This window comes from Gorilla gorilla, chromosome 7, assembly GCF_029281585.2.
Source record: "Gorilla gorilla gorilla isolate KB3781 chromosome 7, NHGRI_mGorGor1-v2.1_pri, whole genome shotgun sequence".
Lineage (NCBI taxonomy): Eukaryota > Metazoa > Chordata > Mammalia > Primates > Hominidae > Gorilla > Gorilla gorilla.
In genome coordinates, this window is record NC_073231.2 from 68,579,436 (window position 1) to 68,604,735 (window position 25,300).

The 25,300-nt window shown below is 39.9% G+C and overlaps 1 protein-coding gene across 2 annotated transcripts in view; it reads left to right on the plus strand.

The window, feature by feature from the left end:
* LOC101134144 (ST18 C2H2C-type zinc finger transcription factor) overlaps window positions 1–25,300 on the plus strand; it is a 136,047-nt gene that overhangs the window by 30,908 nt on the left and 79,839 nt on the right. For both annotated transcript variants that reach the window (XM_031013944.3, XM_055348782.2), the window contains 2 exons: window positions 1,555–1,609; window positions 3,704–3,734. In XM_031013944.3, the coding sequence (XP_030869804.3) occupies window positions 1,555–1,609; window positions 3,704–3,734 (86 nt within the window). The remainder of the gene's footprint in view (window positions 1–1,554; window positions 1,610–3,703; window positions 3,735–25,300) is intronic.

Genomic DNA, 25,300 nt, shown 5'->3' on the forward strand with positions numbered 1-25,300 from the left:
GCTTACTATCCTGAGTAAACCAAGCCATTTTCATCTTAGGCAGTGTCACATCTGTCATAAACTCATGTGGTTTGAAAAGAAGGAAAATTGACAGGAAAAAAATCACCCCGGTTTTATTGTTGTTTTCTCTTATTGTGTAGTTTTAAAGTATTCATAACAATGGACCATTTTATTTAGACTATAGCAACTGCTGTTCAGCAAAGGCAGTGAACACTTTTTGTTTGCTAGTTTAAAAAGCAGTTCAACGATTGGTGTGGTGTTTATTATGAAATGATGACAAAAGAGTTCTGGTGGTTTTAATAGTTTTAGCTTACGAGAGCTGTCGTTAATTTTGTCTGTAGTGTTGCAGGTGAAAAAATGCACAATGGATAAATAGTCTATATTGGTTTAACTGAACATAATATATAGTGTGTTCTGGAGTTGTTTGTCTCAATAGACTATAGTAATCAAAAGTAATGAACCTATTATGTGCAGGACCTTGGAGAGCGTCGAATGGCAGTAAAAGTGTGGCACATAAAAGGTTTATTAAAGGAAATTAAAGTCCATCATTGCCACACCTGCTCCCCTATTATAAGTCTATGGCAGGTCAGTGCCTTCAATCACAACTCAGCCTCTGAGAGCAGAAATGCAGCTCCCATTACCATTGCAGTCACACCGTATCGGAGCTAGTGTCAGGATTTAAGGATGGGAGCCACTGAGCGCACCTTCTGCCTGCCTCTGATTTTCAACAAGCAAAGCAACTTTTTATATTTAAGAATTCCTCCTGATAATGTGCAGAAGTGAATTAAACTAAGAGATGATTCGCGGATTCTAGTGAAATGGATGGGTGTATCAAGGTCAGAGTCTGAAAACAACAGGCTTTTAAAGTCTTTGCATCCCTTTGATAATTGATTTGATGACATTTAAAATATTTAGTAATGATGTTTTGGAGAATTTGACGCTGACACATATATCACTCAAATTTCACTTTCCTTATACATTTGAATGATTATAACTGGTATTTATTCTGAAATTCTGAGAGTAAACATATGTCATCGTTGATAATCAAAATTTCTAATGGTATTTTCTAGGGGCATTTGAGGGGTTTGTCTTCATGGTGCTTTTTTACATGAGGAATCATTTTTTTCCAAGCTTAGAAAGAGATATGTATCAGGAAGAGTCTGGAAATGTAAAAGGACTTAGGTTTTAGTAAATTGGTCTGAAATCTTTTGGTTTGACATGTAAGGTTTCATCTCCTTCACAGCCACTGTTAATGAGACGAGCCTTTTTCTATCTTTGTAATGCCAGAAGTGTTTGAGTCACTTCAAACACTTGTGGACAAGGACATCTGCCCTCTTGTCACTGTTCTCTCTGGTTTCCAGCAACCGTAGATGTATTTCCAAAGCTGGTGGTATGTGGGGGGAGTCACAGTTACGTACCATAGAGCCGGGCTGTGAGTCAAGAGCATGGAAGGCTACTGTTTTTCATAATGACCTTCAGAACTTCTAATTACATGTTTTCATATTTTGGTCAATGTCAAAGGAATGACCTCAGGACTTTGTGTTCATGTTATAGATGGATGCAGAGGCTGAAGATAAAACGCTGCGTACTCGCTCTAAAGGAACCGAGGGTGAGTTAGCAAGCAGGTTCTATGACACTATGCCCACCACACCATGAAATATAAGCGTTCCAGTGCTCAGTCCCTCGTGTGCAGTCAGAATGATTACAACTTCCTCAGGGCTTCTTTTTTCAAATCAAGCCAGGACACTGGCTGTTGGCACGGAGAGGCAAAAATTTTATGAACGAGGAGTTAAAGAACTCAGAAAAGTCCAAATGATATATGATGCTAATTTTTACAAAATGCAATCATGAGTGGATTTGAACATCACGCAAAACAGCATAAGGTTCAGCAAGTGAAGGATGTTTCATGGAAACTTTCAAATTATGGAAGTGACCTTTAATGGCCAAGGGAAAAGACAGAATTGTTAGTTTATTGCCAAAGCAGGTTTTGATTTTTATGTTATCTGGTTTAGTGGCTCCCAACCTAAACTTAGTTCAAGTAAAATGATGATGTTTGTTTTTTGACTGTCTCAGCTGGGAATTTCCAGCAGCTCTGATGTCTGGAAGGTTTAACTTGCTGGTTATCCCTCTCTTTTTGTAACCAACAGATGGTAATGTAATATTGAAATATAAACAGGCCCTTGATGATCTAAACATCTGGAAAACAGGATTGACTGGCAATAATACCCCTTAAGGAAAATAAATTTTATTCTAATTGGCTATATTTTTGTGACCCTTAATTCTAAGTGGAAAACTCTAGGTTCACCACAGCCTCTGAAAACACTCTGGATAGCTGTTCCCCACCCACCCCAACCCACCCTCCTCGGAGTCCACCTCACAGAGGAAAAGCTGCGGCAAAGCCATGACCCTGCGGCCCTTTAGGAGGGTGTTGAGATGTACAGTTGACAGCGGCTGATCAAATGGAATGCTTTCGTTATCTATATTTGTGTATGTAGTCAAGATAGTTAATGCCTGTTTGAGCAAAGTCCAGAATCCCAACATTTTTAATAAATTCAAGGAAAATTTTTTTCAGTTACAATATAACCATGGTTATCATTCACCATGGTAATGAAAATGCAGAATAATGCTGTGCTCATATGAGATTTTTTCTACCTAAAGAGAAATTTTATACTGTATTATTTTCCAGTCTTACTTTATATTACTTTTAAAGTAACCATGTTTTATATCCTAATATTTGGAATGTAGTATTTCTAAACAATAGCTTTTTTACGGAGCAAACTTCTCAATAGGATACCAGCTTAAGAAAAGCAGTTAGTCTCACTATTTGGAATAAGCTTATGCCTGCCATAAATATCAGCATGCTAGAGTGTGTATTTGGATTATTTGAATTTCTTATTTTGACTTCTAAAAGCACACTACTCTGTCATACTTTTAAAATGTGGGGTTTTTTAAATTTGCAATTCCTTTTGGACTTTAAATTCCTCTGGCACAGGCATGAACACCCTTAATAGAGCCAAAATGTTCTTCTAGAAATGAAACAACCGTTTCTCGTGAGGCATGAGTAATCTTTAAAACCACCTGTTGTCTCTCTCAATATGCTGCTTATCCTTGTGTAGGCAGGTATTTATAAACATGAACTTCTTTAGTTCCCATCATTTCAGTCAGAAAAATCAAAGCTGTTTTTCCTGTAAGTTCTTCATTTTTAAAAGGTTGGTGATATTAACATGGCTGAAGCTCATCCTCCCCTTTCTATATGGAGGAAGTTTATGAGTAAAAACATGGGACATATTTATTTAGTAAAGCTTTACCAGTTTTATTTGAATGTGTGTTTAATATTAATAAAGATATAATCTTGGGATTCCTTTTGAATAATTTTGTACTAAAAATAAAATGTATTTAAAAAATAATCTGAATCATTTGTGCTCCTGTGAATTTTCAATGAATCTCTAAGGACAGGTACCTGGAAAGTCCAATCTATGATTATCAGGCCCCAGTTCACCCAAGGTACTAAACCCACAGTCGGTCTATTCTGGGCCATATCCATCTGTCCTCTCATCTCCAAAGAACTAGAACAAGAAAAGATGAACCCACCCAGTGAGAAACTTATTGGTCGTTACCTCTAGGTGGGGGAAAAGTTTCCATTATACAGTTTTGAAAATTATCAACTGATTAAGTCTTCTTTTTTTTCTTCTTTTGTCAACAGTGCCAATGGATTCACTAATCCAGGAGCTCAGGTAAGATTTACCCTATATTGATTTTTTTCACATTAATGGGCTTCGATTATTCGAAAGATTTGTACTTTTCAAGCCTCAGAATACTTTTTTTAGCAGAAGGAATTGGCTAAAGGGCCTTTTCCATCTAGATGTTGTGTATGCACCAAGAAGGTGGAGGAGAATGATTGTACTGATACTTGATCCTGAACAACTCAATCTATTGTATTAATGAAATAACAAAACAATTTTTGCTGTGATGTGAGTGGTAGCCCACTTTTCTTCATCAAGCATGTGATCCCTTTGTGCACACCTTGCATGTGGTTGGATTTCACACTGATGGTCAGGGAAGAGCTGAGCTGTTATCCATGAACCTGACTGATGGATATAACCCAGATCCTAAGTTATCCACATCTTGCATTAAATAATTAGATGATTCCAGGCTGAGGTGAGCAGATTTTCTGAGCTCAGGAGTTCAAGACCAGCCTGGGCAACATGGCGAAACCCCGACTCTACTAAAATATAAAAAATTAGCCAGGCATGGTGGGGTGTGCCTATAGTCCCAGCTACTCAGGAGGCTGTGGCAGGAGAATTGTTTGAACCCGGGAAGCAGAGGTTGCAGTGAGCCGAGATCACACAACTGCACTCCAGCCTGGGTGACAGAGTGAGACTCCATCTCAAAATCATAATAATAATAATAATAATAATAATAATAATAATAATTAGATGATTCCATCAGGTAACTAACTTTTTAACCTAAACGTGGGAACATAACATGACCAATAGTTTTTTTGAGAGGATTCAAGCATTTTCGTCATAGATATTGTTGCTACTACACCTCAGGCAATATTGTGAAAATTCCACCTTAACAGGTTTTCCAGGATAAATTCTAATTAGATTTTCTTTCAGAGTCTTTGTCAAGGTATAGTTAAAAGAAAGTACATTTTTTTAAGAAGAAACACATGCAGATGACACATTTTCTGTCAGGAACAAGATAATTGCTCTGTACATTTCTCTGCATGTGCTATTGACAACCTAGGAAGTCCCAAATCCACTATTTAGTCCACCTTTCCAGAAACAGCCATGGTCTGTATTTGTTCCTCAGGGAAGTGTTTGAAAAATGAAGGATGTGTAACAGTGTCTAATACACTTGAACTTTGTAAGGTATGCAATTTACACAGTTCTTTCTCCAGGCAACTGAGCTTGTGATTCCTCTAAAACACAGGCTGTCACCGTTGCTTCCATGTGGCTTATGATCTCCGTCACAGCCTTGGTTCATTTATGTAGCGAAACACTTATCTATTAGAATTCATGCAGATACTCTTCTCTGTGGAATTTGTCATTAGGGAATCCATGGCCCTACCTGTGTAATCAATTTTGTCTTAAGAATTCTGTTTTATTTTTATTTATTTATTTTTTTGAGACATGGTCTCGAAAAGGGTCTCACTCTGTCTCCCAGGCTAGAGTGCAGTGGTGCAATCATGGTTCACTGCAGCCTCAAACTCCTGGGCTCAGGAAATCCTCCTGCCTCAGCCTCTCGAGTAGCTGGGAGTACAGGTGTGTGCCACCACACCCGGCTAATTTTTATATTTTTGGTAGAGACAGAGTCTTGCTATGTTGCCTAGGCTGGTCTCAAACTCCTGGGCTCAAGCGTTCCTCCCACCTCGGCCAGAGCTTTGGGATTAACAGGAGTGAGCCACTGCACCTGGCTTAAGAATCTTAATTTTGAAAGTATTTTGATAAGAACAGGACATATAGTATACCCCTACATTTGGACAGGATTAAATTGTTGAATAACCTTGCTCATTTAAATTATTGCCTTTAAAATTTGCTCTTATTTAAAGTTCTTATATTTCTGGAGGCTTTATTTATGTCCCCTGTAGAATGGTCAAGAGAAGTTTAAAATGACCCAGTGCTCCAAGTGGGGGACGTGTTTGCAGTCCCTGGAGTGGTTTCTTGGTTCTTGTTGCAGAATCAGTGTGCCCGTGGACACGAGGCCACTTACCTGGTGAGGGATACCAGAGTCATTTAAAGGAACCAAGTCATTCAGAGAAAAAAAGGTAGTGACGTTTCTTGAAAACAACTTTTACTCAAGAGAATCTTTAAGGAATTAATGTGTGTACATTAGCCTAGAAGAGAAATATAATTCATAGAGAAAAAGTTAGGTATTAGCAGAGGGAAGCAAATTTGTGGGAAGAAATGTTTACTGTGCTCTATGTGGAGAAATAGAAATTACTATTTGAGCATGTCAGAAGCATTAATAATTATAATAAACATATATATATATATAAATTTTTTTTTTGAGATGGAGTTTCGCTCTTGTTGCCCAAGCTGGAGTGCAATGGCACGATCTCGGTTCACTGCAACCTCCGCCTCCTGGGTTCAAGTGATTCTCTTGCCTCAGCCTCTCGAGTAGCTGGGATTACAGGCATGAGCCACCATGCCGGGCTAATTTTGTATTTTTGGTAGAGACGGGGTTTCTCCATGTTGGTCAGGCTGGTCTCGAACTCCTTGATCTCAGGTGATCCACCCACCTCGGCCTCCCAAAGTGCTGGGATTACAGGCGTGAGCCACTGCACCCAGTCAATAAACTAATATTTATTGGGGTCCTATGTGCCAGACACTCTTGAGCTTTCTTAACCTCTATTATCTCACTTAATCCTGCCGATAGCCTTATTAGGCAGAAACTATGATATTTCAATTTTCAGATGAATAAAGTGAAAATAAATAATTTATGGAAATAGCCCAAGGCTACACAGCTGGTAGGCAATCCAGACTTCTGACTCAAAGGCCAGCTTCTCACCCACCAGACTAGTCTTTATCTCACACACAATTAATACTGTTTAGAGTAGAAACCAAAAAGTGATTTAAGCAACAGATTTCTCACAGTCTATATTTTTAACCCTTATGGTTTATCTTTCAAACAGCCTAGTTTTCTTAAATTTGGACAAATAATATACTTTAAGATAATAATGTTTTCTATTTTCCTAATTCTCTAAAGATTATCTTTTGTCAGATGTTTCATTTTAACTAATTTGTTATTAGAGTAACTCAGAAAGCTAATGATAATTGCTGGGAAAATTTATAAACATTAATTCACCTATTTTTCTTTAATGAGACCCAGCTTATAAAAATCACTAAGTGATCATTTGAAATTTTATAATCATTTCTGTTCAACAGAATGACCATGCTTAGACAGGCAAGGTCCCAAGTTGTTTTATTTATTTATTTATTTATTTATTTATTTATTTATTTATTGGCGAAGCCTCACTGTGTCGCCCAGGCTAGAGTGCAGTGGCGCGATCTGGGCTCACTGCAAGCTCCGCCTCCTGGGCTCACGCCATTCTCCTGCCTCAGCCTCCCTAGCAGCTGGGACTACACCACCACGCCCGGCTAATTTTTTGTATTTTTAGTACAGACGGGGTTTCACCGTGTTAGCCAGGATGGTCTCAATCTCCTGACCTCGTGATCCGCCCGCCTCGGCCTCCCAAAGTGCTGGGATTACAGGCGTGAGCCACCGCGCCCAGCCCCAAGTTGTTTCTTAAGTAGTTTAAGTTGACCTAGACATAGATCTTAATTATTATTCTATGTAAATCTTGGGAGAAAAGTACTGATTCATATGGAAGCTTATATTTTTAGCATCTTTTAAATTTTTGTCCATTTCTTGCAATTCCTCTTCCAATTTTTTCCACAGGTTTGTTGTGATCCAGCACAACTGTGTGCCTAAATTCTGAGTATCTTAGGAAATGTGGCGTGTTTTCCCCAGTGTAAAAGTTATGGCTACTTTGTAGAGAACACTGGCAACTTTATTTGGTTCTTCTTTTTAGAATGCATTGGACATGTTATTGCTTCTAGGGCAACTACTTACGAAAATACTAATACAAATGAAACTAATTTAAATATACTGTATATTGTTCATGGCACTAATAAAATTGATACTGACATTCTCATCTTCTTATTATACTCGATGTCAGCTACTATCATCACCATTAAAAAAGCAATTTATAACCACAGGCCCACCTTTAATCATATTTCTTATTAGCATTTCCAGTCTTTCCTCCAACACAATTCAAGTTACAGGTGGTGTCGAGAAGACTCGCCTGTGTCTTTCTAAATCATGACCATTGCATTATCTCTGCTCTTTTCTTTTATTACTATTATCCTTAGTCTGAACCTCATGCTATTGCATCTACTAATATTGGTAATTGTCTCTTGCATTGGCAAAGTGTTTTTACACCAGTCCAGCCCCCTTCCTCTAATTAGGAAAATATATTCTAGCCCCTGAAATGACTTTCCTATGTGACTACTTAGAGAGACAAATGAATTCAGGCCTCTTAAGTATATTAGAGTCAAATCTCTCTGTCCGTTCATGGTCTTTTTGCTGTGTACCAATTTGTCAGCTTAAGTTTGGTAATGAAAGTTTTAATTTAAGTTTCTCTCTTTGTTTTATTTTACATAATTTCTTACTTTATATAAAATCCTATCATTTGGCATTTTCCTGTAAGTTTTAAAATGTTAAATATTTTATGAGCTCTCTAATCAATTATAGATTTATTTAATTTAGTTAATTAATTAATTTATTTTTTGAGACAGGGTCTCACTCTGTCACCCAGGCTGGAGTACAGTAGTGTGACCTTGGCTCACTGGAGCCTCAACCTCCTGGGCTCAGGCAATCCTCCGACCTCAGCCTTTGGAATAGCTGGAACTACAGGCACGTGCCACCACACTCAGCTAATTTTGTTTATTTTCTGTACAGATGAGGTTCTCACTATGTTGCTCTGACTGGTCTCCATCAAACTCTTGAGCTCAAGCAATCTTCTTGCCTTGGCCTCCCAAAGTGCTGGGATTATAGGTGTGAGCCACCATGCCTGGCCTAGTTATAGATTTAACAATAACATTTCATGAGTATGTGAAAATTGTTATGAATTACAGATCTAGATGGCTTTCTCGTTTTTCTTTTATATTGTTTCATTCATTATAGTCTTTATATCAGTAATAGATACTTTAATATTTTGGAATTTTTTTAGAATTCAGTTTCCTTTAGTGGTCATGAATTTATTGCAACTTATTACATAAAGATTCCTGGAGGTGATAACTAATGAAAAAAGTGAACTGATACTGATTTCTAATAGTAAGTCTTCCATAAGTCCATCAGCCAGGTAAAAGGAAATTAATCATTTTAATCACGAGGTTACAGAAAAGAAGGGAGAAACTCTCTTCTTTCCTTTTGCTGTTATCATTTCCAAATGTGGGGCTCAAAGCATGTTTTAGAGATTTAATAGCATAACTACTATATCATGTTGGCAATGTATTTTTTCAATACTAGGCCAGACCTGAACATTAGAATCCAAGAAACTGACACCTTCAAGAAAACCCTTTTTACCTATAAGCCACTTTGAGAGGGACTCAAGACTGATCACCCAAGAAGCTGATGATAAGGATTAATTTAGAAGAGAAGTGTCCCTCCAGGGTGTGGGGGAGGCATCTGTAGGGTTCAGCCACCCCGGCATCGGCCTTGTCCATGCCTCTGTGTGATGGAGGGGCTCTGTGTGGAACATGAGGCTGGAGGCCTCACACCAAGAGAAGCATTCCAGAGATTATTTTATGTTTACTGTACTGTTCTTACTAGGGCAGAAAAGTGTCTTAAAATATATTGGGGAAGCTTTCAATAAGAATAAAAACAAAAAAAGACTTTGTAATTTAACAAGAAAAGCCGATGAACTCTAATGCTCTTGTATGTTTATGTATTTGCATAGCCTATTCTAGCATTTAGCACTGAAGTTGTATTGAGTGGGCCTCAACAGGTGCGCACTGAGTGATTTGTGGGAACAATGTGCACAGCGTCTGATTGGAGCCATAGAGCAAGCCCATAAGGTTGTCAGGACAAATGACATTACCTGCATTTACTCATGTGCTGAGTTCATGGAAGTTAAGTGCTTTATACCTGGCCTGTGACAGGGAAGCGACTGAATCAGAGACAGGGCTCAGTTCCCGTCTCCAGTCCAGACCCCGCACCTCCTGCAGCCATGCCATATTGTCTGCTGCGACTGCAGGCTGCTGCATGCCTCTTTACTATCCACACTTTGGGGAAATATTAATTTAAATTTTATCAATAAATTAATAAATCAAGCTGAAAAGTATCCTAACCTTCAGACAAACCCTGCCACATCTTCATAATTCTCTGCACTGCCAATTATAAAGAGACCGCTGGCCGGGCGTAGTGGCTCATCCCTGTAATCCCAGCACTTTGGGAGGCTAAGGCAGGTGGAACACTTGAGGTTAGGAGTTTGAGACCAGCTTGGCCAACATGGTGAAACCCTTTCTCTACTAAAAATATGAAAATTAGCCAGGGGTGGTGGCACGCACCTGTAATCCCATCTACTCAGGTGGCTGAAGCAGGAGAATTGCTTGAACCCAGGAGGCGGAGGTTGCAGTGAGCCTAGATTGCACCACTGCACTCCAGCAGCCTGGGCAACAGAGTGAGACTCCATCAAAAATAAAATACAAATAAAATTAAAATTAAAAACATTTTTTTAAAAAAACAGACCACTACCATTTCCTTCTAAATTGTTTCCTAGGAGCTAACCATGTGATTTTAAGTAGATGTTAAAATATCTAGGAAAGACTCAAATATACATCCATTTTATTTGTTTTTTCTTTTGAAATGCCATCTCCCAAGTGATGACCTATCAAGGGCCTCGTATTTCCAAGGCTGATTTTGCAGTATGGGAGGTGTGAGTCATTTAACCTACACCTGAGGCCTGTAATAGTCATTTACACATGGACTAAAAGTGGAATCCTCTTCCTTCATAGTACCCTAACTACAAAGGACTAAATAGTTATGTTTTTCCAGTTTTTATTACATGTATGTAATAAAATATATATATTATTATATAAATTACATAGTACATAATATATATAACTGTGATTATACCAATCAACACAGTGTAATAAAGCATAGTGTGTGTGTGTGTGCATGTATATGTATATATAAAATGGTGATTACACAGGACAGAATACTCTCCAGCTTGTCTAAGGTCTACTTTAAATCTTAATATCTGTATTTTAGAAAAATACTATGGAGCTAATGAATAAATGTCCATAGAGTTAAGAGACTCAGAAACAAAATAAGAGCAGGAAAACACGCTTTATTTTCTTTGCCTGTTTTTCTCTTCATTCAAATATTATCACAAGGATATTGGTGGCCTCTGTCAACCAATAGATTACAGGAGCTGAGAGTCTAAGGCACTAACATCTCTGAAAATCAGACATCTTCTAAAACTGTGGCAAAATATCACCACTGCAGGCTGCATGTGAGGATTGACTTGCATGGTTGCTTTTGCATTGTCAGAGCTTACCTACAGAGATAATTTTTTCATCCATTTAGCTTTTCTTTTCTTGTAATATAAATATTTTTACACAGCAGAATTTACCACTCTTGACTGAGGGATGAATATTTCCTTTGATATTTTTTCTTGTGCCCTAGCATAGTATTAGATGTTTCAGTAGATACGCAATTCACAGCATCGGTAACAAACCCAGGGTATTATGTAACAGCATTGTTATGGGTGAGAATAGATCACGTCCAGCTTGAGACTCAGAGGTGCTCCTGGAGCCTGCCGGCTCAGAACCATGGCATCCCCTGGGGGCTCACTAGAAATGCAGCCTCCAAGGCTCCCTCTCGCCTTTTAACAAGATTTATAAGAAATTAATGGGCGTTTGGAAGTTTGAGAGGCACACCTCACAGAGACCATAGGTTGGACTTTACTAATTACTTAGAAAAACTCTTCTCACCGTTGCTAATTTTCAGTGGTAGAAGGTTGGCTGAAAAGTCAAGAATCTGGGTTTCTTTGGTATTTTCTTGATCTATGAATTCTTGGGGAATGTTAATCATTGTTTGCATTTCTACTTGAAGAAAAGCAGCAGAATACAGAACAAATGTCCAAATCTTGACAGTAGTGTGGCAAAATGCACAACCCTTGGTCTGTAAGTCTTTGTTTTTACCTCTTAGAAGTGTTTGAAATCAACCAGCTCTTCCTTAAACATTCATCATGTATCAGAAATGAGAGTTTAAGGAAGGAAACTTTTAAGATGCTATTTTATATGCTTCCAGAGATGACTCTATAACCACCTAAATTGTGTTCTGAGAGTATTTAATTACATGTCTCTGACAAAATCTGAAGTCTCCGTCAAATTCCATATGCCTGTCACACAGCTCCCTTGCAGCTTTGGTAATTTGGGAACTAAATTGCTAAGGCTCTTTCGGACTTGCTCAAGCACTGCACGGGTCGTTGGCTCCCTTTGGTCCAAATCTTCTCACCCTGATGCACTCTTCAGCACCTCCAATGCAAACAAAATTATTTGACTGCATATCTCATTTCTCCCCAGTCCTACTTGAAGAAATGCATGAACTTTAATCATCAGGCAGAATACTTCCTTTCTTGCTATCTTTTAAGTAAACTATACCTATTTGAGGTCTCATTTTAATTATATTATATGCTTGCAAACATAATGTTTCTGACACCTCACACATTTTTTTCCTGCTTAAAATGTGAACTGAAATAAAATGTGTCCCATAATGTTGACAAATGGACGCCCTACAATCCAAATATCATGTGCTCTGGTTTCCAATACTTCCTCACAATGGTAAATTCTCAAAACTCTACTGCAAACCCTCGCCTAGAATTTGACTGGTTTGTCAAATTCTATGGTACAAAGGTTGGCAGAAAAGCCAAGAGTTTGTGTGGTGGAAAGAACACTGGGTTAATAGCAGCCCTGTGTTCCGGGGCTGTTTCCCTGATTAGCTGTGTGACCTTGGAAAAGTGTTCAAAGATCAAGCCTTGCTGCCTTCTTGACTAATGAAACTTTTTTGCATATAGCACTTTGAGCCCTGGTGTCATGGTTCCCCCTACCCCCTCCATGTCAAAACCTACCTTAAAAAAACTTTTAATTTATCATACATAATTCTGACTTTTTAATATACTGCCTACTTTTTGAAGACAAGGAATCTATTTTATTTACCAGTGTAGGCCTTGTACATGATGTTACTTGAGAAATATTTTATTTTACATTATCTACCCCTGTATGTTTAACCTCTTGAAGTGTTTAGCTATATCTTGTGAGTTCATCTTTATCTTTGATACTCTCCTTTGCTACCTTTTCATTTGGGTTTTTTGCTTGCGTAATTTTTCTTCTTGTTTAGTTTCTTCTCCCTGTAGGAGAAAATCACTTTTATCCCCCTTCCCACTAACAAATTTTGTTTTTTCAATATCATCGCCATCCTATTTTCTGAGAAAATCCTACACCTAATGCTACTTCTGATTTTTCATGATATAAAACATTCTTTCCATCTCAACTCTGTTCTAGGCCATGCCTGGCATAATTCTTCCCTTTGTCTTTTGACATATGGAATTTGTACTCATTCTTTCAGGCTCAGGACTGACACCACCTCCTCCATGAGGTGTCCCCATGACCTCCCAGACTAAGATTTTTTCCCATTGTGTTCCCCAAGCACTTCTTTACTTGTCTGTTTCAAAACACTTATTACTTTGAATTGTAGCTATTTTGTCATTCACTCATCCATCTGTCCACCCATTCAGAAGAAGAAAGCAGATTCTCTGCCTTCGGCTTTACAATTTCATTGGGGAGACAATAAAAAGAAAAACCTATATTTAAAAAAAAAACTTTATCATATGTAATTCTGCTTTTTACTATGCTGACTACTTTTTGAAGACAAAAAATTTATTTTATTTACCAGTGTAGGCCTCGTACATGATGTTACTAGAGAAATATTTTATTTTATATTATCTACCCCTGTTTGTTTTGAGAATAATGTAGCTTGTAATGCATGATAAAGGCATTTCTATTTAACATGTTGATTGTCTACAACTGTCTTTAAAGTGCCTGTGACTTCTTTCCTTCCAAGTTCTTAAGTTCTTTCCCTAATTCTATCCCTTTACTTGTATTTTTAAGAAAATTTTATTTTATTGTGATAAGAACACCTGAGCCCTACCTGCATAACAATCTAGTTCTGGCCCCTTTAAAACCAAGGCTGTTTAGCCAGCAGTTTCCATTGGCCCCTCAACTACAAATCAGCCTATTCTGTTTAATCGTTTCTAATTCATTTTTCTACAATCAGTAAGGGTCTTCTTTTATAAGTATATTTTATCAAAGTATCAGACATACAAGGGAGATGCCCTTAATTCTGCCAGTGTCTCACTTGGTCTCATTTGGTCATTTTCAATTGGGAAGAGAAAACAAAACTGGAATCAATGAGCCCACCGCCCATCCCTGAGCTGCTTGTAGGAAGGGGTCAGCCCAGGGAGTCTGAGGACGGGCGTGGTCTCAGACTGCAGGGCCAGAAAGCAAAGTGACTGCCAGGACCCAGGAACTCTTAGACGAAATTGAAGGCTGGGCAGCCAGTCACGGATGGTGTAGATTGGGACGAAGAGCCACATCTGAACAGCAGTTTTTTTTGTTTTTTTTTTTTTTTAAGGATTCTCACTGTGGTTCTCTGCCTGAGTTACAGGAACTACTCCGGGAGGCTCACCTGGGAGTGGTTCTCAAAGCTGGGGTGGGGAATGTTCTTCTAGGGACTCCTGCAAAATCAGAGCAGGGGAGTGACCCCTGCATAGGGAAATGTTGGAACATGCCCCTGGGGGCATTCTGTTTGCCTTTGCCTCAGTGTCGAGGCTCAGGGTAAATTCTGTTCTTCCAGATTGCCCCTGTGAGAATAGAGTGAAGTAGACTCCTAGACTCCACAAAGTGCTCAAGGTAATTCTCTCGAGCCCCTAAGGACCATCCTCCTGGTCTTTGGAAGCTGACCCAGAGCCTACAGTCTGTCCTGGAAGATCAGCAAGCTCTGCGTTCTTGAAGCAAGAGCTGGAAGGCTCACACAACCCTGGCCATTGTCAAAGAAACTTGGCTTCCCAACACTGCAATCTCCCTGGTTTCCTCTACCTCTCAGACTGCATCTTCTCAGGTCTCCTTGCTGGTTTCTCAACACCCCAGTCTCTGACACTGGATTCCCCAAGGTGCGTCCTTGATCCTCTTTGGTGGTGATCTTTCGGTGATCTCATTGGGGCTTTCAGTACATTTGTATGTCCATAATTTTACATCCCCAGCACTCCTCTCTTTCCTGAATTTCAGACTCATATAACCAACTGTGTAGACAGCATCTGCAAATGGATCCCTGAGGAGTATTCAAAATTAAAATCATTATCTTCTGCCATAAATTGATATACCCACCTGCTTCCCATGTCAGTAAATGGGGACATTCAAAAGTCTTGGAGGCATCCTTGACTCTTCTCTTCAGACTCTATGTCTGATCTGTCCAAATATCCTGATGGCTCTAACTTCAAAATAAATCTACCATCTGACCATTTCTCACCACCTCTGCTGCTGTCACTAGGCCCCTAAGCCATCGCGGCTCACTCCAATCACTCTCAGCACCTTCTTACAGGCTTTCCTGCCTCTGTTCTTCCTCATGTAAGATTCACTCCACGAGACAGTCAGAAGCCCTTCGATGAGTTTCCCCTTTCTTAAAGGAAAAAACCACATCTTTACTCTGGCCTGGTCTCCCTGCCCTGTTCATTGCCCCCTACCCAACTAGAATCCGCGCTGGGTCCCCCAGACCTGCCGAAGCCTCAGGCCTTGGCATGCTGTTCCCGCTGTCTGGAATGTTGTTCCCTGCACAGCTGCGAGTCTCACATGCTCACTTGCACCAGGTTTTTGCTCAATGTCTCCTTGTCAGCAAGACCTTCCTTGACCTTAGCCTTTGCAATTACAAGCACTTATTCCAGCCTTCTTTATTATTCTCCTTCTGCTTTATTTTTTATGAAAAAAAATTTGTCACCTTTTGACACACAATCCAACTACTTATTTACTTTGTTCCTAATCTGTCTTTTTTTCATAAGAATATAAGTTTTGTGGAGCAGGAATCTCTTAACTCATTGATAATATCCACAACATCTAGAATAGTGCCTGCCACATTATAGGAGCTAATAAAAAAAAACTGAATAAATGTTTTCTGAGTACTATAGAAGGCACTGGAATGAGACACAGGAACTCACAGTTTTTGAAAGCTAACAGCCTACAAGTCATGAAAACACATTGCGTTAATTCCTATATGACATTTACATAAGGGAGCACAGTGGAATGAGCAGCTCCTTCTGGCTGGGGGTTTGACCTGAGTTTGAAGGAAGAGAAATTGCCCAGGGAACTTCTGCTGTCACAGAGCAGGCACTCCTTGCAAATGAGCTAAACAACAGTGCGAGGCAAACTCTTCCAGAAGCCTGGTTCTTGGCTTGCTATGGGTTTAGGTGGCCATGGGTCAAAGGAGCAAGGATATATAGGACTAGAGATTGCTCCTTGAGTACATATGAAGCATAGTTCTCTCCGTTACTTTGAACTTACTTCTACTTGCCTATGTTTAACAAGATATCCCCATCTTTTAAAAGCAACAGAAAATCATATATCAAAATTAAGCTTATAGTTCACGATCCAAATGCCCTCAATTTTTATAATTTTGTGCCTTCATGAATAAAGCTTTGATGTTCTGTTTATTTCTATATTTATAACAGATGCAGGGCAATTTCTTGGCAACACAATAGACCAAGGCTGCAGACATGTTTTTAACCCCACGATCCCTGTGTACCCCGGGAACAGCCCTATAAGTAATGTTTCACATTTGCAGGATAGCTCCCAGAAGTCCAGCCAGCCAGCATGAGGGCCAAATGGTAAACAGAGCATCCTGAACCCTTCCATGCCCTGAAGCATTGCCTGTGTCTCAGAAACTGTGCAGACCCCTTTGAATGCCTTGTCTTGCTTGATCTGTAGTACCAGGAGGTGGGTGCTACTGTCCATGTTGTCTAGATGAACAGATTCTGGCTCAGAACCGTGTCACGGATGGCTTTGGCATTCTCCAGAAAGAGCAGTTGTATAATAACCTGAATGAGAATATGAAATGTTAAAAAAAAAAAAAGGTTATGTAATGGAAGCTTAAACTAGGATGTAAGCACTGGCAAAATGGCAACTTCCACCTCCACTGGTGAATGGAAACATCAGGGCACCCCATGAGTACCAATGAGGCCATGGCAGAAGCAGTGTTGGGGCTAAGCCTATCTGACTTCCAGGTGCCCACAGCTCCACGGTGGGGCTGGAAGGAGGTGGGCCTGGGGAAGTGTCATTTGTCAGTAGCTCTGGTGTTGCATGTGGAGGAAGGCACAGGTACATGTGGAAGGGGTTAGGGCTACAGAAAGTGATATGTGGAGCTTGCAGGCTTCATTTTCAGTTGAGTGCTTCTCTATCAGGTTATTTCTGTTTCAAGTTATTTGTAATTCAATAGGACACTTGGCTGCGGAAACATTTCACAGATTTGTGTGTGTACATATATATACATATACACACTCACACATAGAGATATTACACATACATTTATATACACATAATTATAATAATATACCAAAGTAGGTGATCCCTGCTAACTCAGTATGCGCATGACTACTGTAATACATGGTCTTCCTTTTAAATATTACTCCAGTATGTTAGCGAGTCCTGTTAAATGATTCATGCAATGTTCCAGTGAAGTGGAGAAGGATAAACGGAAGCATTCCAAGTATCAAACAAGTCTTATTCATATTTAGCAAAACGTGTGTATATCTATAGGTTTTTAGTTTTTTGTGTGCAGAAAACTAAAAAAGGAGCCTATATTTATGAGCCAAACCTCTGTATTTGGGTAAATGTCAAGAAGTGAAATTGACATGTATGATAGTAGTTATAAAACAGCCACGGCCGGGCGCAGTGGCTCATGTCTGTAATCCCAGTACTTTGGGAGGTTGAGGCAGGCAGATCACAAGGTCAGGAGTTCGAGACCAGCCTGGTCAGTATGGTGAAACCCCGTCTCTACTGAAAATACAAAAATTAGCCGGGCGTGGTGGTGGGTGCCTGTAGTCCCAGCTACTCAGGAGGCTGATGCAGGAGAATCACGAAGGTTGCAGTGAGCCGAGATCGCGCCACTGCACATTGCACTCCAGCCTGGGTGACAGAGCAAGACTCCGTCTCAAAAACAAACAAACAAACAAAACAGCCACATGGTCTTTAAAACGCCTTTTGTCTTAGTAACTTAAAAAGCCAGAAAATTACTATATTGCTCATATTACTGAAGAAGTTCTGTATTTGTGTGTGTGTGTGTGTGTGTGTGTGTGTGTGTGTGTGTGTGTGCTCATTTTGTTTTGCTGTTTTCCCTCTGTGGGTCTCTATCTTCTATTCTCGTGTCTGCCCTCTAGGCTGTTTCTCTGAGGGTTGTGCTGTGTCTGTATTTCTGCTAGCCTTTGACTATGTAACTGTGACATGTGCACACTTATTTCCCTTCCTTCTTTTTGGCCTCCCTGCCCTCATTCTTTCTGTTTTCTTCCATCTTACCCACTCTTTCTCACTGTTCCTTCTTTTTGTTTTGTCTTTCCTTCTTCAGATTTCTACTCCAAGTGTTCATGCTAGAGAACAGAAGGACATCTGTACTTTATTCATTACCGTACTAATTAGACCTTTATGTTTCCTGGTCTTCACTTAAAGCCCTCCTAAATTAACTCAATTTTACATATGTGGCCCTGGTTTGAGTGCTTCTGGGGGTGACTGACCCAGAGTAACAAAGAAGCTCCAAACCCCGTCATCAGCTAATGATGTTTACTTTGTGAATAAATGAGATCGTTTTCATTAGTAAGGCTGTGTCTGCTTCACAAACGTAAATAGGAACTTAGTATTTGATGGATTTGGACATGATGTGTTACAGAGATAATTTTTTTAGGTTGTCCACAATAACCTCCCCAACACACCCCGAGTTGTCTGGATAATTCACATGAACTTAAGTTTAGGTACATGAATAAAATATTCATTGCCTTTGTTATTTTTGTTTAAGAGTAACTTTGCAGCAGATATTTTTCTAAGTATTTTACAATCACTATCACTTACTATGTTCCAACGTCCCCATTCAACACTGAGAGCCGAAGTAGAATTTTGAAATGGACTTTGCTAGGACCTGGCTTTTGGTTCTGCATTCTATTCAACAACCTCCATTAAAATGTAAAATTCTTATTTTGTTTATAAAATAACTGCAATTTACTTTGAACTCCAACTTTTATGACAAAGTTAACTGTTTCTCCTTTTCTTGGAAGTGTGTATGCAAGGGTTCCATTTCTCCTCAAACTGCAAAAAGTGTTTCCACAGTGCCTAGAAGACATAGCAAATAGCCCTTACCTCCAGGAGGCCCTGGGACCTGTGCTGTGCATGAGTGACAGTTGGCTTCCTTCTCCTAGAGGGTTAATTCCAAGACCCCAGTGGCTGCCTGAAACCTCAGATAGTACCAAACCCTATATACACTATGTTTTTTCCTATACATACATACCTATGATAAAGTTTAATTTATAACGTAGGCACATAAAGACATTAACAACATAACCAATAATAAAATAGAACAGTTATAAAAATACGCTGCAATAAAAGTTATATGAATGAGGTCTCTCTCTCTCAAAATACCTATTGTCCTATACTCACCTATTTTCAGACCTCGGTTGACTACAGTCAACTGAAACCATGGAAAATGAAAGCACGGACAAGGGGGGACTACTGTATGAAATCAGGGACAAGAGACACGGGACATCAGTCCTCACAGGACGAATGTGGGCATTCGCCAAATAAAAACAGAGGATGTGAATTACGTGGTGGGGTGAATGAAGCTTCTGCATCATTCATGGGGGTGATTTGAAAAGAATATGAAGGTACTTGTATTTAAGGTTTCTTTTTGTTTTAAGTATGAGGTTTAGGGCTTACCAAACTTTCTCCCAGGGAAAAACTGAGCTGGCATGGTTGGTTCCTCCACTGACCCAGGAGCAGCCTTGTAGACCCAGCCTAGGCAGGTGGGAGAAAAGAAGGGGAGAGGCAAGGGCACCTCCCAATCCTATCCTCTGCCCCCAAACCTCTACTTCTGTGCTTAAGCAGCACCCAAGTCATTTTTGCTTTTAATTAACCATTTTTTTGCAAGCATATTCTGCTAATAAAATTTCTGCTTGGTAACGTGATTGCTATTTCAAATTAGATGAAATACTAAATGAGGGAATATTTTATTTTCTTCTAAAACTAGATGTTTGTGAATTTACAAAAAGTGGAATCTATGTGGTCTGATCACATGCTGAGATGATATATACAAATAAAGTACAATACCTTTATCCCCCATTATTGTGGCATTTCACAGCTCTTATTTTACTTTATTTTTTGGTTAGAAATACAAACTTCAAGCAAAAAAAAGAGAATTTAGATTATTCACCAAGTTAGTTAAGGTAAAATTGAGGCACTTTGAACTCAATTCTATACATTTATTTAACTGGCATATGATTACCTTAGATGATTAAGGTGCTTCTGTTACTCAACCACATTTAATATTTTTTAGCAGATACAATCTATAATAAAACCCAGTACTTATCCAAGATGAATTAAGATGCTGCAGTAATCTTCTTTAAAAGTTTTTTTAAGATTATTTTAAATATTCCTTCCTCAAATATAGTTATGATTTTGGTAAGGCAAATATTCATAAACTAAGTGAATTTTATTTTTATCTTTATGATCAAAATAAGATAATTTATGTTTAATTTTTCCTAATAGTTTTTAAGTTTTATAACACTGTTTGAAAAATAAATATAAAGTCACATATATTTTATTATATTATATACTCAAAAGAAAGTATTTTGAAGTATTACTCATTAAAATAACAGTGTGGGCTTTATTGAAGCCAAATTTACTAGCAAACAAAAATAGTAATAAATGTCTCTTTGTATCTGAATTCTTTCAGTATCTTGATTCTAAAATCCACATAATGTTCATCTCTTAGTATCTTCAATTTTCTAATTTTATCTTATTATATTCAACTTCTGCTCTTTCAGGTACATCCCTATGATCCATCATATTACGTTTTTGAAGAAGCCAAATCCTGTTTCTATATTGTATAGCTAATCCATGGCTATGCAGTCGCTGAACTGCTCTGTCAATCTCTGGGGACTTAAAAGGAGTTTGGGAGTGCCCAAATGATTTAACTAAGACATATTGTCTTTGAGTATAAATTGAAAGACATTTATTTATATTTTATATTGAATGGTATTTCAAATGTTGGCATATAATTTTGTGTTTTAGCCAATGATTGAATAGTTGTTTCTTTAAAAACTTTGGTCCATGTGAGGATTAAATTATCTTTAAAATGATATGATTGTTCATGTTCTTGAAGAGTAGACTTTGGAACTGATCAGTTCATGATGTCGGAGTCATTCAGTCAATCTTTGTGTGGACCAGTTAGGGTTACTTGGCTCACCGGCTTCTGCTGACTTACTTCCTGTCTCTTCTTTGACTGTCTTGCAAAAACACATCCTCAGTGGCGGGGAGCTGGGCAGAGAAGCCCACATGGATAAGGGAAGTTAGTCCCATCATCTGCACAGTAATGGGTGGCTGTTGATGGCTCTCCCGGAGGAAGGCAGTTCTCCAGATGCAAGACGCATGCTTTCACCAACATTCATCTTCATATGCTCACATCTGGGTGGGGCTCAACTTCAGTGGTCTTTCACTGAGCATGCTCCTAACACACAGACCTCATATTATGCACAAGAGATATAAAAACGAGCAAGAAACAGTTTCTGTTCTCTTGTAGATGTTTCCAGGTTACTGGGGAAGATGATTATAGTGTAGAGAGATGAGGTTTATAATCAAGGTGAATGCCAAATGCCTTGCTGGCATAGAAGCAATGTATTGTGACGCTGTCACTGGAATTACATCACAAAGGAAGGTCTATTCACCCAGTGTGAAGTGGCAGCTGGGGAACCCCACTTACCTACTATTACCTCGTGATTCAGAGGAAATTTCCTGTTACTCCTCTCGTTATTAAATTGTATCTTTTAATGGCTTGGTTATTTTATGAAAAAAATTCTGTGGTAGACGATATGCAATTAATTTATTATTTATAAAACTTAGTCCCAACTAAATGAGAAAAAAAGCATCTATTAGCGTTGGCCTTATGGGAAAAAAATTCTCCCCTTTTATAAACCTGATGTTATCAGATAACCTTGTCAATGGAATCAGTGTTCCATGACAGCAAACCAACCATCAATAAATAGCAACAACTTATTAGTCGCTGAATTTATGACATGAGTAATAGGAGAAGGCTTCAATTATAGGTTTAACTGTTGGACACACTGTAGCTCGGTAAACATGAGTGTGGTCACAAAGTTTCTAAGACATAGGTGAGAGAGTTGGCTCATGAAGTTCAGGGATTATCCTTACAGAATGAGCAATAGCTTCACAGTCCTCACTGGGTAAAAGTGAATTTGTCATTTACAGTGGCCCGTTAACTCTCTTAGGAATCACAAGGCCTATTTCAGATGAATGCACAAGACTGTAACTTTTCCCCAGGGTCCTGTCTCCTGATTTCCTAAAAATGCAGTCCAGTTAGCCATGTACAGATTGTTTGTGTATCACGCAGCACAGCCTGCCAGGGAGCAGTACCTGTCAGATGTGAGGCAAGTGGGACTGGGCAGAGAGAAGTTGAATTGCAGTGCAGGTTCTATGGAAGGCTTAGCCAACTCTGCCAAGAGCTTTGGTGATAGATTCCTCTTCAGAGTCGGTCCTGCCTTGAGGCAAGTGTGAATATGGGCTGTCCCAGGGAGATGCGACTTTGGGTTAAATGGCTCTCAGGTTGAGGGCAATTTTCAGAAGTGAATTCAGCTAAGGCCCATCAGCTCCCCACACTTTCAGCCAGTAGGGAAGATGCGTACCTTAGTCCTGAAGGGAGGAGGAGGTGCATACCATGATATCCACAAACATCTACACCTTTCCAGCTTGAATCCTTTTATACTTGCTTTGTATATTAACTTCATTATCTACCTATACTTCTACCCATTCCCTTCATCCTTGCCAAGTTCCTCTGCTGATCTAGACAGTTTACTTGGTTGCACGACTCAGATCCTTTGAGCCCTTGGTCACCATGACCTTCAGATTCTCTGCCTGCTAACCTGTTGATCAGCTGACAAGTTTGGGCCAGAAACAGTAAAGAGATACCCCAGTGGATCACTTGGGTGCTATATATATCCTGTCCCAATATGTAATAAGCCCCCAGCCCTACAACTTCCAGTGACCAGGGTCAGTGACTCCTGCCAGGACGATATCTATTTTCCTTGCCTGTTTTCTCTCAGCAACAAGAACCCAGGTGACAGAAAAGGAGTCTGAGCTCAAAGTTGAATAGGACTCTTTCTGTGTACCCTAGTGAAAGCATTCTCCCCTTGGGAACCAAGATCCTCAGACCTACAGGACCTAGATTTGGGGTAATGAATGTACAAATCCTTTAAGTAGTCACTGGAAATTATGGTAAATCAAGCTCCTCCTAACTGTACCTTTTTTGTTCTTGGATCCTTGTATTTAAACTGCTGAAGACGTCACATTCTGTAATGATTTTTTATTTGGCATGATGCTTCTCAGGAAGACACTCATCCTGGTAGGTGTCATGTCCAAGCTAGCCTCTCAGCTATGCCTCCATGAGGCCATTTTCCTGCTCCATCAGGCTAGCAATTTCTGGGCTGTGTGGTGTGTGATAGTATCAGTGAATCTTATGATTGTATTTCCACGGTTATTTTCCTAAGTGGGTTCCTTGGTCCAGGGAGATGCATGAGGATTTCCTGTTGGTAGAGCAGACACTCTGCATGACCTCAGGTAGATATGGTCCTGGCTGAGGCTCTGAAGGCAGAGAAGGCAAATCCATGCCCAGAATTTGTGTCAGTTCCAATCAAGTTCAGTTACTGCCCCTTCTACAGTGGAAAGGTCCAGTGGCTGGTTGGTTTCTTCCAGGAATGGTGCCATGTTGGGAGGATTCATTGTCAGCATTGATTTCTTTTGGAGGCAGATTGGACATTGGGCTGTGGGCATAGCTGCATCAGTCTTAGTGAGAGCCTATGCTGTTGGGCCTGTTCAATGCCCCAATCCCTGCCACTAATGCTACTCCATCAATGACCCCTCTGTGCCAGCCCTGGGAAGCTTGAAAACAGACTAGACAACTCCACCTGGCCAGGTTGTTCTGTCTGTGGGTGGATTAATGCCTCCTCTGGTAAATGCCCTTCAGTGCCTGTTGTCATGAAAAATTAAGACCTTCCCATTTCACCCCCAGTCTCCTAAGTTCACCCACATGCCTCTTCCTCAGACCTCCTTTTCCCTGATATTCCAGTTAAACCATTCATCTCCTTGTCCCTGCCTGACTAGCTAAGCTCTTCGCTTTGCCCATGGGCCCGCATATTTTCTTACCTCAGCCACTTTTCTCTCCACACAAAGTGGAGAACCAGCTGCACCTGAGCCCTGCCCTATAACTCTGCCCATTGGGAAGATTTCTTCTCTCTGCTCCTCTCAGACTCACCCTTAAGTTGTGACCTGCTGACCAACTTCACACTGAACTCAGATGCTGAGGCGAACCATGTACGAACTAACTCTTCCTTTTCTTTTCTTCATAGCTGTTATTCAGAAGCCTGCACATGCCCTGCATGTGGTAGTTGAGGGTGAGGTACTCCCGCCACTGTGGTGGATGTCACAGGTCTGGGCTGCCTGCTCATATGGCTTGCTTGTTCCCACTAGACTTGTTTCAGCCGAATTTTGGACCTCCCATCTCATGATGGATTGTTTCTGGGCCTGCTTGACATTATGACTTGGTGAGTCTAACGGAATCCAGTTCATGATGGTTGGCTCTGACATCATGGTCAGGGATTTTGTCTCTACTAGGGCTGTTTTTCTAGCAGTGCATAATTCTTTGCTGCACATGACATGGCCTTGCTCCGGTCCCCTGTGGGTCTGCGTTTTGATTTGTCTGTTAGACCTTGCCATGAATTCCATCGACATCTTTTCTGAGCACAGATACCTCTAAACAAACCACTGGCTTTACCAGGTTGTATGGTCCAAGCAACAGGGCTTCCCACACTACAGCCTGGACTTGCTATGCAGCCAAAACTGGCCTTGTCTCTCAATGTGTGATTCAGAGCAGTAGTCCCAAGTGTGGAATGTGCTATCCCCAGAACCTAAAATAGCCAATATGATATTATGCTTCCTTCCCAGTGGTGGGAAGTGTGAGATGCAATAATTTGTCCTTTGTTATAAGTGGGCATATGCCAGAATGCCCCAGACCACTGAGCCCCTAAGCACTTCACCGATATGGTGTGCCCCGAATCTTCGTTCGACTTATCTTCCATCTCTCAAACACAGATGTCTTGTCAAAGCCTCCAAAATACTTGCCACCTCCTGCTTCTCTGTTCTCCTTAGCATGGTATCATCAACAACATTTACAATGGGATGGTCTGTGGGTTATCCAGATTCTCCGGGTCCCTTCAAACTATATCCTGACAAAGGATAGCAGTTAGCACAGCCCTCAGCAAGATCACAGCTCTGCATGATCTCATCATTAGAATGCTAACTACTCTTGGTTCTGCTTCCTGATAGAGATGGAAAAGAACACATTTACCATGTCAGGGACTGCAAAACATGTATTTGAGTCTATGTTAATCCACTAAAGCAAAGATCTCATATTT